The sequence below is a fragment of the Squalius cephalus genome, assembly GCF_949319135.1.
Source record: "Squalius cephalus genome assembly, chromosome: 14".
In the NCBI taxonomy this organism is placed as follows: Eukaryota; Metazoa; Chordata; class Actinopteri; order Cypriniformes; family Leuciscidae; genus Squalius; species Squalius cephalus.
In genome coordinates, this window is record NC_137135.1 from 26,880,035 (window position 1) to 26,894,541 (window position 14,507).

The window sequence follows — 14,507 nt, forward strand, 5'->3', positions numbered from 1 at the left end:
GAATATATGTTAAAACTCTTTGAATATATTCACCTTGAAGTACTATAAAACGTTATTATAAAAGGAACAGATTATTTTTAATCATGTATTGATTGTGACAATACCCAATTTACTATCAGGCACAACGTCGTGTGCTAACAGCGAGGGTCCTACCAGCAGACCCGATGTGACGTATTTCCCTTTTCGCATGCCTCTTGGATTGAATGTGGCTTGGAGCTATCATTTGAGTCACATATAATCTTTTATTCCAGCTTTAACATGTTTAAAATCGAGGGACTTGGGCCGAAGATGGACCCGGAAGAGATGAAGAAGAAAATGCGCGAGGATGTCATCACGTCTGTTCGCAACTTTCTGATTTATGTTGCGCTTCTGCGACTCAGTGAGTATCAAGGCGCTTCTTGCATGTATTTGGTTAGATCAGATGTGCACGTGTGATCGTTATAAAACTGAAATTTTGTTCGTTTCTTTTTACTGAGTTTCTCGAGGCTCCGTTTGAGACTTTCTTATCTATGATCTATTCCGCATACTATCAATTATATGTGGCCACTATGGATATAAAGGATAGAGGTCACCTTTGAAGTATACTATAGGCAGTGTGTACAGCAACGTCTCTTCATGTAGATCAAAAGGTTTATGTTAATATGTGGCTTTTTGTTTTTCAGCACCCTATGTTTTGAAGAAGCTTGACAGCATATGAAACTTCACCATGGACAGGAACATTCCCTGTACAGATGAGCATGCAGGACCTGGACGATGCTGCACAGTCACTTACAACAGCAGTTACAGTTTAATGATGAGATACTGTAATTTCATGTCATTTATTTAATTTATTTTTAATTTTTTTTACTGGTTGCAATTGAATGTACTTACATTTGTTCTCATCCAATCTCAATTGCAAACAAGAGATGTCTACCAGAATGTTGGCATGTTCAAGGTCTAAGCAATAAATCTTTCATCAGTTATTCCCTTTGACAGAGTTGTTGAAACTTGAACTTGGATCATAAAGCAGAGATTAATATGATTTGCTTCAAAATGAATAAATACCTGTGGTACATTTTCATTAATTCTTACACTCGTAACAGAAGTGTTACGAGAATAAAAACTGAGCATGCATTAAAATGATTTCATTGAAAATGTAAAATGATGTAATAACTATGTCAATCACATTGTATTCAATTCCTGATGTTTAGAAAAAGTGACTCGGCTACTTGAAATGTGCTTCTCCATGAGATGCCAAATACAGGAGTTTCGATAAATCTATTATTGTTGCATAATAAACACCATGTAATTCATTCAATGTTTTAATCAACAATTTGGAGGGTATTAATGCAATTTGAGTTGAGTGTTGAATGACTTCAAATGTGAAATATCACAGAAGAACAAATGAGCAAGATAAACGTATCAAAGCATGTTATTCCAGTTATAATAGAGATTATCAAAGTGAAGAAATTCTAATGTGTTTTATCCCCTCTAATCTCATATAATGTAGTGCATTTAATGGTTAGATGTCACAGTACTGACTTTTTTCTGTTAGTATAAGGCACACGCAAGAGCACTACATTTTCAGCTCACTAGGCATTTCAGAGCCTGTCAGGCCTGCCAGCAAGTTGTTTGCAGTGAGTTCGCTCATGACACCACGTGTGGAGTAGGTAGCGCTTCCGATATGAGGGAGGACCACTGTAAAACAGAGTAAAAACCAAGTTGGACAAGGGTTTTTTTCTACAATAATATGACTTACTGAGATTTAAAGCTCACCACAGTTTTTAAGAGTCAGAAGTGGGTGGGCAGTGGGCAGAGGTTCAGGGGTTGTGACGTCAAGCCCCGCGGCTGCAATCTGACCACTGCTGAGGGCTTCAAACAAGTCCTCTTGATTCACAACTGCCCCTCTGGAGAAGGGAGAATAAAGGATTTTTCAGTCTAGTTAGTAAAAAAAATTTGAGGGGGAGGTTATAGCAATAAAGAATCAAACAAGTTCCACTGATGCTCTGCTTTCACTAGTGAGGTATACCTGCTGGTATTGATAAAGATTGATGTTTTCTTCATCTTGCTGAAGAAGGTTTTGTCACAAAGGCCCTGAGTGTCAGGAGTCAAAGAACAGGACACCACCACAAAATCACTCTCACTCACCAGAGTGTCTAATGGCACTGCGAGAGAGAGGTGAAGATGAGACGAGGCCATGATACAATCTTCATATCCCTTCTAAATAACCTTAATTCATACATGGTGTAGCATCTGGACCAGTCGGACACACAATTATTCATTATAGTTCATTAATAATCCAGCAAACCCCCTCGCCCAAAAAGCAATTGCAGCTTCAACCCCATCAACTCACGGAACCATCAAGATTCACATCCGGATGCTCGTTCAATGGCTAAGGCATAGCAAGTATCGTACAATTAACTAATAAACAGAGGTTTAGTGTAAGTGGTAGACCCCTTGTTAAAGTGTTTTAAACTAAGAAATGGATGGTTCAGATGGTTAAATATATTTTGGTCACTGCTTGTAAATCAATGTCACTTTAACGATGCGATCGCAGCTACATGCTAAGAGAGTTATTTTTCTGTGGCCATGAAAAATATAATTCCTGAGAGTTGATAGATGATCAACACTGAGTGTTCGCTGGTCAAATCTGTTGTAAACAGGTTGTAATTTTAATTCAGCTACATTAAGTTAATTCTATTAACTGACCCAAATATTTATAATAAATTATACCAAGTTATGATTAATTATTCATATTTCCCTTTTGAGCTAATCTGCTACAATGGAGTGGCATGAAGCAATTTATTTTATTTTCGTACCATATTCCCCATCAACCTCTTGGGCCTCAGGTTTGGGTTGTCTGCCTGTGTACAGCAGTCTCTTCACACCAAACGGCTTCAGTCGCCTTGCAATGGCCAACCCTACAAATCACAGATTAAACAGAAAATCTATCAGGCCCAATAGACAGAATGCTTTCCATTTGTGAAAATGTATTTCTCCCTATAATGATATTGTCGGATGAAACAGGTCTAAAGTGTTCACCTTCATCGTTTTAACAACATAAATAGGGCGATGTCTTCAATTACCCTGAGAGATTACACTGCATATGGTAACAAGGTTACCCATGTTAAGTGGCTTGTTTGCACTATAAATGTCATTGAATTTGTCACTGAAGTAAAACAACAGATGGTGTATGTATCAGAGCAGATGTATTTGTAGTTTATTTATGGTACTGAAGGGAGAAACAAAATGAATCCTTCATGCCGTACCTATGCGGCCCAATCCAATCACCCCAACAGTGCTGCCCGAAAGACCATAACCACACAGCCACAGAGGCTTCCATGTACTCCAGCCGCCACTGAGAGAGATGGGGAGAATATGAATATTCAATTAATATAATAAAATTAAAAATTAGACATAGGTAATGAATTATTACTGACTGTTTTAAATTCCAAGATTTTGAATAGTCACCATAGTAATTATTTTAAATGATGTATCCGTGCAAATCTCTTTTTTTATTTATTGATTTATTTATGTGCCCTCATAATCTTTAATCTAAATAACTTCCCCCTCCCTCTTGCATATCTTCTCTAAAGACTTGTTAACAGGCACGAGGACAGGACAACCTGTCACTCACATCATGAAATCACAGGGGGAAAAAAACACAACGATCATATAAATTCCTGATGAACAAAATCATAACCCGCCCGACATTTTCTCTTGTTTGAGAAACCATTTTGTTTAATGATGGCTTAAAGGAGACATATCATGCTTTTAAATCGTTCCTTTTTACATATAAATCATACATTTGTAGTCTATATAAAGCGGAACTGCAATGCTTGGGTCTGAATTCCTTATTATTATAGATCCACAGGCCCCTTTTCTACCCCTTTTCTGATGTGCGTCTGAGAGCAACTCGTTTTGGTGCGGTCTCTTTAAATACAATTGAGACACTTCATACCCCGCCCCGTCTCCAGTTTGCAGAGGTGACACTCGGTTCAACTCCACCCCGTTCGGCCATTTTTGTAGTTTGATAGCAGAGATACGATTATCTAGCGGCACAGAAACTTTTTATTCACACGTTATTAACAAAATGTCAACAATGGAAGACTTGTCCAGCCAGCCTTACATGTTCGAGCCAGAGTCGGAGCCGGAGCGAGATGAAAATGAAGACGACGAACCTGCAGAACAACGTCTTCATATTGATGTATCGCAATGGTGTGTTACTGTATTTACACATGAAACTTTGGTCTTCCGACCTTTTTCCACCGTGTCGATTTATTTTGATTAATATGTGCGAGGGAGAGAGAGCAAGACAGCGTCTAGTTTGGAGACGGTGTCTTGTTTACACTTTCGCCTGGCTCCGAAGAGAGAGAGAGTGCGTGCGCGCGACCGGGTCTCTCTATCTCTGCTCGTTCTTTCAGTTAAACATGCGCCTGTCACAATCTACATTAGACGGTGTAATGAAGCGTGTGGGTTACTACATCCAACAACCGAACATTTTAACTTACCCTCTCGTAACTTCTGCATCTTTTAGCTTGGACTACAAAATTGCAGCGAGAAATAAAAATGGCGGATTGCTCGAAGTGTTGGGCTGGAAGTCAATGTCCTTATTTGGCAGTTCCGCTGCAAATACTGTGACGTAATAGTTCACAAAACGTCATAGATAACAGAAAAATCGGAACAGGTTGAAAAATAAGGCCAAAACAGAATATAAAGATATCAATGAAGCACCTGAAGAGAATAATTTCAACTTTTCTGTACTTCTAAACACTCCAAATACACAACAAAATGCATTTAATGGCTAAAAAAGTGGATTTAGCATGATATGCCCCCTTTAAGATTATGTTGAACATTCGGATCGGTTCCTCTACAAAGCTGTGATATGTCATATGATGTAGTAGAAAATGTGTCTGACTTACTTTTTCACTTCTTCTACACCCTCGGGAAGACGTCGGGCAGTGGCCAAGAGCAGAGCCACTGTTAGCTCAGCAGTAGCATCCGTCAAAACATCAGGAGTGTAGCCTACTCTTATCCCTCTGGAATGAAGAAAGAGAGTATATGCGTTAAAACTGAATGAACATTCTTACTGATCAATCATAAACGATCCACTGTGTCATCTTTTCACTTTCTGGGCTTACAAAAAACACAAACTCACCGTTTCTTTATCTCATCTATAGCAAGGTGGTCAAATCCAACAGAGAGAGTGCTGATCACTTTCAAGTTGGGTCCTGAGCATATTTAATGTGTGTGTTATCAATATTGCCTAATTAATTAGTATCTTCACCTGCAGTTGTTCTACAGCTTAAACAGAGGTTTGCCTTACCAGCCGCATCCAAGACCTCAGTATCAATTTTGTCTGAGAGTAAACAGAGAATCCCGTGAGCACCTGCCACCCCCTTCAGAAGTTCTGCCCGGGGCACAGGCTCATCAGAGTCCCACACTGACAAATTACACCTGCACATAACGGGGAACAACAGAGACATCTGAATCAACGAAAAATGTTTACAAGTAGTTTCATTTAAATCATGTTGTGCAACGTTGTTTGTAAAATATCAACGTGTGCAATAAGGCTCGTGACGAAACAGTGTGACGTTTTACATTTAGACTGTAAGCATGCTAAGGTGTAACTTTAAATGCAGGAGTGAAGGCAAACAAACTCTTGTATCTGCCTCCTCCAAAGATCCTTGAGGTTTACATGCTGCCAATGAACACGTAGTTTTGACACAAGCTACAGTACATCCTCTCAATAACCCTCCACATAGAGCATCTCAGATATTTTATGCATGCAAAATTGACATATATTCCATGCATACTACTAGACAATATAAAGTTTCTTACAGGCCGGCTTTTTGGAGTATTTTCATGCCCTCTTGGGGAATGCGTCTCGTGACGAACACTTTCAGAATCTGATGTGCGCTCATCCTGCACAATTAAAGGTTAAACGGATGGAATAATCAGATATATTCACTTCGAAACTGGTAACAACAGAAATCCAGAACAGACTTCCCTATATTTACAGTGGCTACAAAGGTGGGAAGCACTAAATGAACGTGACAGTGAGCTAGAGTCTCGTTCAGCAGGCTTTAGCGCCATCTAGTGGAGCGGATGGACAACGCAACTGCGGTTGCTTGCTTTTCTGAGGGACTTTTATTCGGATGAAAGTTTGATAGGGTTCGAAAATGAACTGTAAATTGCGACAGGTACATTTAACGTGGGAATTTTTAATGTTAAAAAAGTTTTGTTTGTTTGCTGGAAATTTATTTTACTCATAGGTGGTAACGTTACGTTCCGTTTTGCCGTGTTTCTGTTTTGCGGCTGTGTTGGGCTTGTTTAATTGACATTTTCTGCAGGTTTTGAGGTGTTTATTGACTTTAGTTCATCGTGAGTGTGGTGAGTGTAAACGGACAGGAGGTCTGATGGTTGTCACGAGGGCGCTCTGTGAATCTCCGGCGATTTTAACCGGTAAAAAACGAACAAACTAAACTTATTCTGACTTATTAAACAAATTTATTTTTTCAAGCTTGATAAATGAATTTAATGATTTGTATTAATGTTTCATTCATCGTGGCAATCGTTGTCTTTCACAGTATCTGCTGCTGGAGCTTGGTGTAGCAAAGTTTCTACGTCTGCTTTGAAGGGTGAGTGTGTACTGGGACCTATATACTATGGTAATTGTACGTGAATAGGTTCAGATTCACGCTGGTTCTTCTGGTTTCCTTTTTTAGAGGCTGTGGAAAGACTTTCTTTACAGGTCCCACCTTGTGAGAGTGTTCATCGAGAAGAGCTTCAGAGGTTTACTGACGATTTTGGGTCTTTGCTTTTCACCTATTCTTTTCACGTAAGTGCTTCCTTACTGAATAATCTATCAAGAAATTTGTATTTGGCTAAATAAATCTGGCTTTAATTCTCATACTTTAGTAATACTGTGTTGACTTTTTTTCATGTATACTGGTATGTGTAATTTGATTTATCTTCATTTTAAAATGTTGGAAAGGCTTCTAGTCAGTCAGTGGAGGAAGAACAGTCAAATATCCAAAGGTTTCTGCACAGACTCAGTCTTGTTCATGCGCAGGTGAGACCAGTGGTGTTCATTTGATACCTGCTTATTTCAAACTAATCTAACAAGATTGATAATTTCCCACAATTACATTGAAATAATCCAAAATGTTCACCATTAATGGATTAGTTCACTTCAAAATGAAAATTTCCTGATAATTTACTCACCCCCACGTCATCCATGATGTTCATGTCTTTCTTTCTTCAGTCGAAAAGAAATTAAGGTTTTTGAGGAAAACATTCCAGGAGTTTTCTCCATATAGTGGACTTAAGCGGTTATCAACTGTTTGAAGGTCCAAATGGCAGTTTCAATGCAGCTTCAAAGGGCTCAACGTGATTACGTAATATGTGGCGCATCGCAGAGCTAGTGCAAAACGACCATTTGCAGTTAAAAAGTATATAAATGTTTATTTATTTTTATTAGAAAATGACAGATCGTTTCACTAGATAAGACCTGCCTTATTCCTCGGCTGGGATCGTGTAGAGCCCTTTGAAGCTGCATTAAACTGCAATTTGGACCTTCAAACCGTTGTACCCCATTAAAGTCCATTATGTAGAGAAAAATCCTGGAATGTTTTCCTCAAATACCTTCATTTCTTTTTGACTGAAGAAAGAAAGACATGAACATCTTGGATGACGTGGGGGTGAGTAAATTGTCAGGAAATTTTCATTCTGAAGTGAACTAATTCTTTAAGATTAATTATGTTATATAAATGCGTATATTTGTGATATACTGTTGCATAATCATGAGTAAAACTATTAATCTTTTTATGTTTTTTTATGTTTTAGGTGGAAATCATCTTTGAGATTAGGACAGATTCAACAACACACAAGCAAATGTTCAGGTTATCTGAATAAATATATTCACTACCGTTAAAAAATTTGGGGATCAGTAAGATTTTAAGATTATAATTTTTTTACCTTTATTAAGCAAGGATCCATTAAATTGATTAAATCCATAAAGCCATTTATAATCTTACAGCTTTTTTTCATGTTTCTAAATGCCATTCTTTTGAACGTTCTATTCTCTTAAAAATCCACAAAAATATTAAGCAGCACAAGCATATTCAACATTGATAATGATAATAAATGTTTCTTGAGCATCAGATCAGCATATTAGAATGATTTCTGAAGGATCATGTGACATTGAAGACTGGAGTAATGATGCTGAAAATTCAGTTTTGCCATCACAGGAATAAATTACATTTTAAAATATACTATAAAAATGGTTATTTTAACTTTTACACCATATTACTGGTAACTATTGTGATCAAGCCAAATAAGAGACTTCTTTCAAAAACAATAAAAAAAATCTTGCAGACCCCAAATAATAATAATAATAAAAACCCAAAGCTTTTTTTATGTTTTTGTTGCTTTTACTCATCTCTGTATTGATGTCCTACAGGTCTACTCATTAAACCTTCTCATTATTATGTTTAAAAAAGATATGTGTGTAATAATCTTTATTTGTTCTTTTATAGTGGACCTAAAGGAAGTAAAGTTTCGGTATTGGATCACAGCATTCCTATGGACACTGCTGCATACGGACAGTCAGTTGCTGCAAATTTGTATTAAACAGGACAACTTAGTGTCAAGCAGAATCAACACACCTGATTGGCCATTCGGTTTTAACATCCTGAATATGTCTTTACTTGCATTTTTTATTTTATTTTAATTTTATAATGAAGGAGTCCATTCTCTGTGCGGTGTTTTCCGTCCTGTCCACAAATGCACCCAGTATTGGGAGACACACTGAGTTGTGTGCTCCCTACGGACCTAATAGAGGCTGGACTGTGTGGAGAAATGAGCATGGTTACCATGGCAACACTTGCACCCTGTATGGAGCAGTATTCCAACTGGCCCTCTCAGCTCTCATGCATACGGATATCCTTTGTGATGGTCACATAATAATCGTTATTATTATTTAAGAGCATGCATATGATTTTAGGCTACTTGCCTTACAAATATGCTTGAAAAAAAAATTTGTGATTCTGATGCATTATTCATATTAATGAACAAAAAATATATTTTTTCCTTGACATTCATCACACATGCTAGTGTACAGTCCATGTGGAATGCCTCTAATGCAACAAACACAGATGAGTTTCCTCCAGAGTTTGGGTACTTCACTCTCCTGGGCAGATCTCGGCCTTTCTAAAGTCTGTTGCATGGAAGCACAAAACATCCAGGGTAAATTACAGGATTAAATGGGGATAAATTGGGGTAACTGAGAGCCAATTCGCTCACTGCGCTGTAATTTTATGGATGGCAGCCTTGCTGCAAAGCATAAAGGGCACTGTTACAAATCACCATGGCTTTGAGGCTAAAGTTGTTCAGACGGTTATCCAGCATGTGTATATATTATTTAATTCTGGCTTTTCCCTTTATAGGCTGTCTGTGTTCTGATGTAGAATTCTCTGTTGAAACTGACTACAGTGAGGAAACTAGATGTAGTAATGCTGTACAGCAGAACATTGAGCCAGAATGGAGCGGTGCTGTAGAACAAACTCTGACTGTCTTCATTTTCACTCAGTACACTGACCCCTTCCGCTCCCAGATCACTGACTTTATAAGTGAGTTCCATTTGCCTGCCCTGTCACGCAGACATCTTAAGGTTTTAATATTTTCTGCTGAAGTTCTGCTTTTAAATGTGTTAGGCAGTGAGGAGGTTTTCGAGAGAGACTTGGATGCAGTTCTTTGGTACAATGGAGATCAAGTGAGGGCGACTCTACAGTCTATCATGAAAAAAATGCTGAAAAGATTCCGGCAGAGACACACTGTAAGATTTGTCTGCATGATGTTTACATACACTACAGTTCAAAAGTTTAGGTCAGTAATATGAATATATATTTTTCGAAAGAAATAGTATACTTTTATTCAGCAAGGACACATTAAATTGTTCAAAAGTGACATTAAAGACGTTTATAATGTTCATCAAAGAATCTTGAAAAATGTATCACTGTTTCCTCAAAAAATAAGCAGCAAAACTGTTTTCAACATTGATAATAATAAGAAATGTTTGTTGCACCAAAACAGTATATTAGAATATTTTGTGAATATTGACTGAAGACTTGTGTAATGACTCCTGAACATTCAGCTTTGCCATCACAGGAATACATTACATTTTAAAATATATTAAAACAAAAAACAGTTATTTTAAATTGTAATAATTTTTCACAATATTACAGTTTTTACTGCATTTTTTTTTCAAATACATGCAGCCTTGGTGAGTATAAGAGACTTTCAAAAACATAAAAAAAACTTACAGACCCTAAACTTTTGAACAGTGTTATTCATGGAAAAATTGTGAAACTTAAGTCTTTAGTCATTGTTTAAACACGACTGAACCATACATATTTTCTGTGTGTACTGCAGGCCAGGCAGAGGTTGGATTCTGCCAAATCCATTGTCTTGAGCTCAGTGAACAGTATAATTGCCAGCAGCAGCAGTGGAGAGTTTCGAAGAGCTTGTTTTGATAGCATGAGGGTATAATATATGGCTATAATTTATACTGGTTCCCAAAACACCCTATTTTATGTGTCATTTCACTTCTTATTCTTAAGAACAGTGATTTATTGCTTGTGAAAATTGTTTAAAATGTTTCGAACTGGGTTTGTTTTAGGTCAAGAGCTCCTGCGAGCTCCGTGTATCGCTACAACAGTCGCTTCAAAGCATTGTGGAGGGGCGCTTTGCTCAAAAGCGCATGTGTAGCAATGAAATGGTGCTTTTGCAAACCTTGTTTTAAACTATTTCATTTCTGCATTCTTGACTTTGCCTTCTTTATGAATGTTTGTGATTTTAAACTCCTCAGAAGGTGGTGGAGGCTGTTAGCCCTGAACAAAGTAGTCTTGACAGCTGGGAGGAAGGTAAGTTTTAATGAATGTCTTTATACAATCATTCTTCCTAGAACTCTTATGATACAAGGGAACTTTTCATCGTAGTTGTTTCATGTCCTGTCTTTTGGGAGCTACTGACTTTAAAGCACCACAGAAATCATTAATAGAGTTGGTTGAGATGATTTTTTGAAAGATGTTGTTGATTCATCCTTTTTTTTCAGCATTTGAAAATCCACCAGAACTGCCTTCTAAGAGGGTTCACTGTGACCATGAGTCCTTCAGCTTTATCCCTAACAAGAGGCAATGCTCAGAGCCGTTCTCTGAGAATTCAGACGCCTTCGTTAACAGTGTCTTTGAGGCAGCAAACATCCAGAGACGTCCCCTGTCCCCTATACAGCATCCACAAAGTCAGCTAACTGGAATGATGGCAGACATACCCTCAGCGCTGAGCCTGGCTAAACTAAATAATGAACAGGTGGATAATTATTGTAAATACTTCATGCTGCTTATTCAATCTGATATGTAGCCAAGAACTCAATCACAAAAGATGTGTATACTGTGCATATCCTAATTGTTTTGTTATCTCCCTTTGTAAAGGTGGAGAAGCAGTGGCTTCAGGAGCTTGAAAACTTTTCTGAATGGGACTGAGAAAAAACTATTGAGATCAACAACTGTTGTTGCTTTGTTAACATCTTCAAAACATATGTTGAAAGAATTAAATTTTTTATCTTTGTATATCCTACTACTATGTATGTTTAAGATAGAAGTCTTTGTTGTCATTTGTAATTTAATTGTATTTTATTTGTTATTTTGTAGGCTACATTAAATGTCAACTGTTTTTAATGAATATATCCTAAATGCTTGTTAAATTATATCTACCCTGGAAATCCAGAGTTCTCACAAGAGCACAAGTTGAATTTGCTCAGCGAATTTACTCTGGCGTCGAGTAATGATGCTCATTAAATATGCCCTTGTATCCGAGCTGCACCAATCACATCGGGTTATCTGATATAGGCGAGTCAGGAGCGAGCTAAACAGATGACAACAGCGCTGTGACGTTGAAGTCATTAGTAAACATTGCAAGATGGCTATGGATGAACACCCATAGACAGTAAAAGAAATGGACACAGCGACCCCATAGATTTCAACGGAGAAAAGTGAAGCAAATTAGAAGCTCTCACTTCCTGATGGCTGAGCGTACTGACTCAAACTGAGCTTGACGACGTAGATGTGACGTGAGCAACCTGTCTGACAGTTGTAAGTCTTCTAGTAGCTGTGCCAAGAGAAATCTGAATCATTCCCTTCCGAATCTTGCAGAGACGGAGAGCGTGAGTAGGAGCTGTCCATGAGCTAGGAGCAGGAGAAACTTTATGACTCTCTATGGGCTTCTCCCTTGACTTTATCAGACTTTATGCCTCCACGTCCCCCCGATTGACTGTGAGCTTCTCTTCCTGTCTATATGGTAATTTCCAGAGAGTCGCGTGGTTATGACGCAATCGTTAGCCTATTTTTACAAAAACTGCTTCTACAGGGCCATAACGTAAGATACAAGGTAATGGAGCCTTTTGTACATTTTCATGTTTCTTTAGAAATAAATAATGGACAAATGGAGTCTTTAAACGCCTCAGATGTAAAGTTATTCGCTGTCAAAGTGACGGCAAAATGAATGGGAGTCAATGGAATGCTAACAGCAGGTGATGGCTTGTTAGCCAGTGGCGGCCCCCTGGGGTGGTACGCTTTTCGGGTGAAGGATTGGTCCCCTGTGAACACCAGTTGTTTGAAATGGCTTTGGCCGCTATAATGAACGAGTTAGACTTGGCTTTTTATCTAAAAGAGGAACAGAAGACGGCGCTCGAATCATTCCTTTGCAAGATGGACGTTTTGCTGTTTTGCCGACCGGATACGGCAAGAGTCTAATCCAGTGGTTTTCAAACCTTGGGTCGCGACCCTCGGGTGGGTCGCCAGGATGATTTATGGAAAATATAATAATAAAAAAAAATTTTTTTTCATAAAATCATAGTCTATAAGCCTATATAAAAGAAACACACGCAATATGGCTATTTAAACAATTAATATATTAATTAAACGAAAGAAAAAACTTACAGCATTTTGCTGAGTTTGATTCATTTCTGTAAGCGGCGCCTCACAAACAAGTTGACGGAAAGGAAACCAAGACGGCAGTTTGTTTGTTTTCTTTATTTTACAAAAGCACAATGTTGTGTTTTATTGCGAGTGTACGCAAATATAAATAAATACTTTGCAGTTTCGCATGATGTCCTGAACAAAATAACGGAGTATATTTCTATGATTCCATCGTGCCGGTGGCGCCTCACACGCACACAACATATTCCAGCACTGCAATCTTGACATCGCAGGCGGTTCATAATCAAAATAAAATGGTCAACCTCACATAAAAATTACACTGCTCTGTTTAAATAGTCAATAGCCTACAATTCGTGCCATTCAGCGTAAGCACCGCTCCACTATGATGTTTCCAAGCACATTTTTGCGTATGTGAAGAGGGTGATTTTCTGAAGAGGGGTCGATATTCGAACGTGAGTGAAGTACAAAGAAGCCCACAAGCGTAATTTCCTATGGGGACAGGGGGGACATGTCCTCCCCACTTTTCAAAATCCAAAATCCCGTTTGCTATTTGTTTATATAGTGTGCCCGCGATGTTCCCGTCCGCGGACGCGCGCGCATCGACATATGGCTCGGTCCTGCTCCTCCGTGGTATCGCGATTGCGGCACAGGCGATGAAACGCCAGAAAAAACAACAGGTGACTAAGCTATCGTTATATGATCCCGCTCTTATTCATGCAAATGCTTTTTCATGCGCGACAAGACAACCGAGAACGCGCTGTCAGTGATCCTGACACACACAAACACACGACCCACAGATAGACGCGCGCCAGTATCAAGTTCTCTTTCGCGCTAGAACGAACTACACACGTGTATGCCAAAATGTCCGTTTTGTCGAGTATCCTCACAAGAACAGTCTTAAATGAGTTAAATTAAATCCTAAATGAAAGTAAAGAGTAGTGAGAGAATGGGATGCGTGAGGTCAGCTGTGGTCCTAAAGTGGCAGCAGCTAATTCTCTGAGAAAATTACTAACTGCTCTTGACTAAAGAATGTTTGTAGCTTAGATTTATCTATATTTAGTTTATAATTTATGCAGTGCAGAATGTTTTGATAACCTTATTCAATTTCTGTATATTTCATACCTGTTAGACAGGAAAGGCACAGGTAAATATGACATTTATAATGAGTTTATGTAAGGTTTGTTTTAAGTTCACTTAAATTAAAAGTTTTTATATTTTTTGAAGCCTAAATATTTAAAATTTGGGGGGATAATCATTTAATTTTTTTCTTAGAAGCCTATAATAAATAATAGTTTAGCATCCAAATAAATCGCGAATATGGAAAAAAAATTATTCGAATGAGATAGTTACGTGAGCCCAACGCCGCTTACTTTCACTTTCGCTTTAAATTATTTCGCTTTGGCTTGTTTATAGAATTTTTTTTTTCATTCTTGTTCTGTTCTGAATATCATTAAATTTAAAGGATTTGTTGTGGAATATTTTTAGTGATTTTTTTAAGCATACTGCAAACGATAGTAGGCTATATTAATT

The 14,507-nt window shown here is 38.0% G+C and overlaps 3 protein-coding genes across 4 annotated transcripts; 2 read left to right on the forward strand and 1 right to left on the reverse strand.

Annotated features, from left to right (window-relative positions):
• Positions 1–141: 141 nt before the first annotated feature.
• Positions 142–1,292, forward strand: tomm5 (translocase of outer mitochondrial membrane 5 homolog (yeast)). The gene is made up of 2 exons (XM_079891866.1): positions 142–379; positions 663–1,292. Exons 1-2 carry the CDS (start codon positions 259–261, stop codon positions 695–697), a joined length of 156 nt encoding a protein of 51 aa, XP_079747992.1. The 5' UTR covers positions 142–258; the 3' UTR covers positions 698–1,292.
• Positions 831–6,055, reverse strand: grhpra (glyoxylate reductase/hydroxypyruvate reductase a). The gene is made up of 9 exons (XM_079891864.1): positions 5,821–6,055; positions 5,306–5,436; positions 5,138–5,210; positions 4,902–5,018; positions 3,249–3,337; positions 2,799–2,900; positions 2,009–2,144; positions 1,756–1,886; positions 831–1,677 (listed from the first exon to the last, which is right to left on the reverse strand). Exons 1-9 carry the CDS (start codon positions 5,901–5,903, stop codon positions 1,556–1,558), a joined length of 984 nt encoding a protein of 327 aa, XP_079747990.1. The 5' UTR covers positions 5,904–6,055; the 3' UTR covers positions 831–1,555.
• A 54-nt stretch (positions 6,056–6,109) lies between these two features.
• On the forward strand, positions 6,110–11,546 carry top6bl (TOP6B like initiator of meiotic double strand breaks). Of its 2 annotated transcripts, none has more exons than XM_079891861.1 (16): positions 6,110–6,182; positions 6,333–6,444; positions 6,570–6,620; positions 6,708–6,820; positions 6,977–7,054; positions 7,828–7,883; positions 8,520–8,588; positions 8,724–8,922; positions 9,090–9,228; positions 9,429–9,611; positions 9,696–9,817; positions 10,414–10,524; positions 10,661–10,759; positions 10,850–10,904; positions 11,096–11,349; positions 11,472–11,546. In XM_079891861.1, exons 1-16 carry the CDS (start codon positions 6,162–6,164, stop codon positions 11,520–11,522), a joined length of 1,713 nt encoding a protein of 570 aa, XP_079747987.1. In that variant the 5' UTR covers positions 6,110–6,161; the 3' UTR covers positions 11,523–11,546. The 2 variants fall into 2 exon arrangements, with proteins under 2 accessions (XP_079747987.1, XP_079747988.1); XM_079891862.1 differs by having other exon boundaries at positions 8,727–8,922.
• The last annotated feature ends 2,961 nt before the right edge of the window (positions 11,547–14,507 follow it).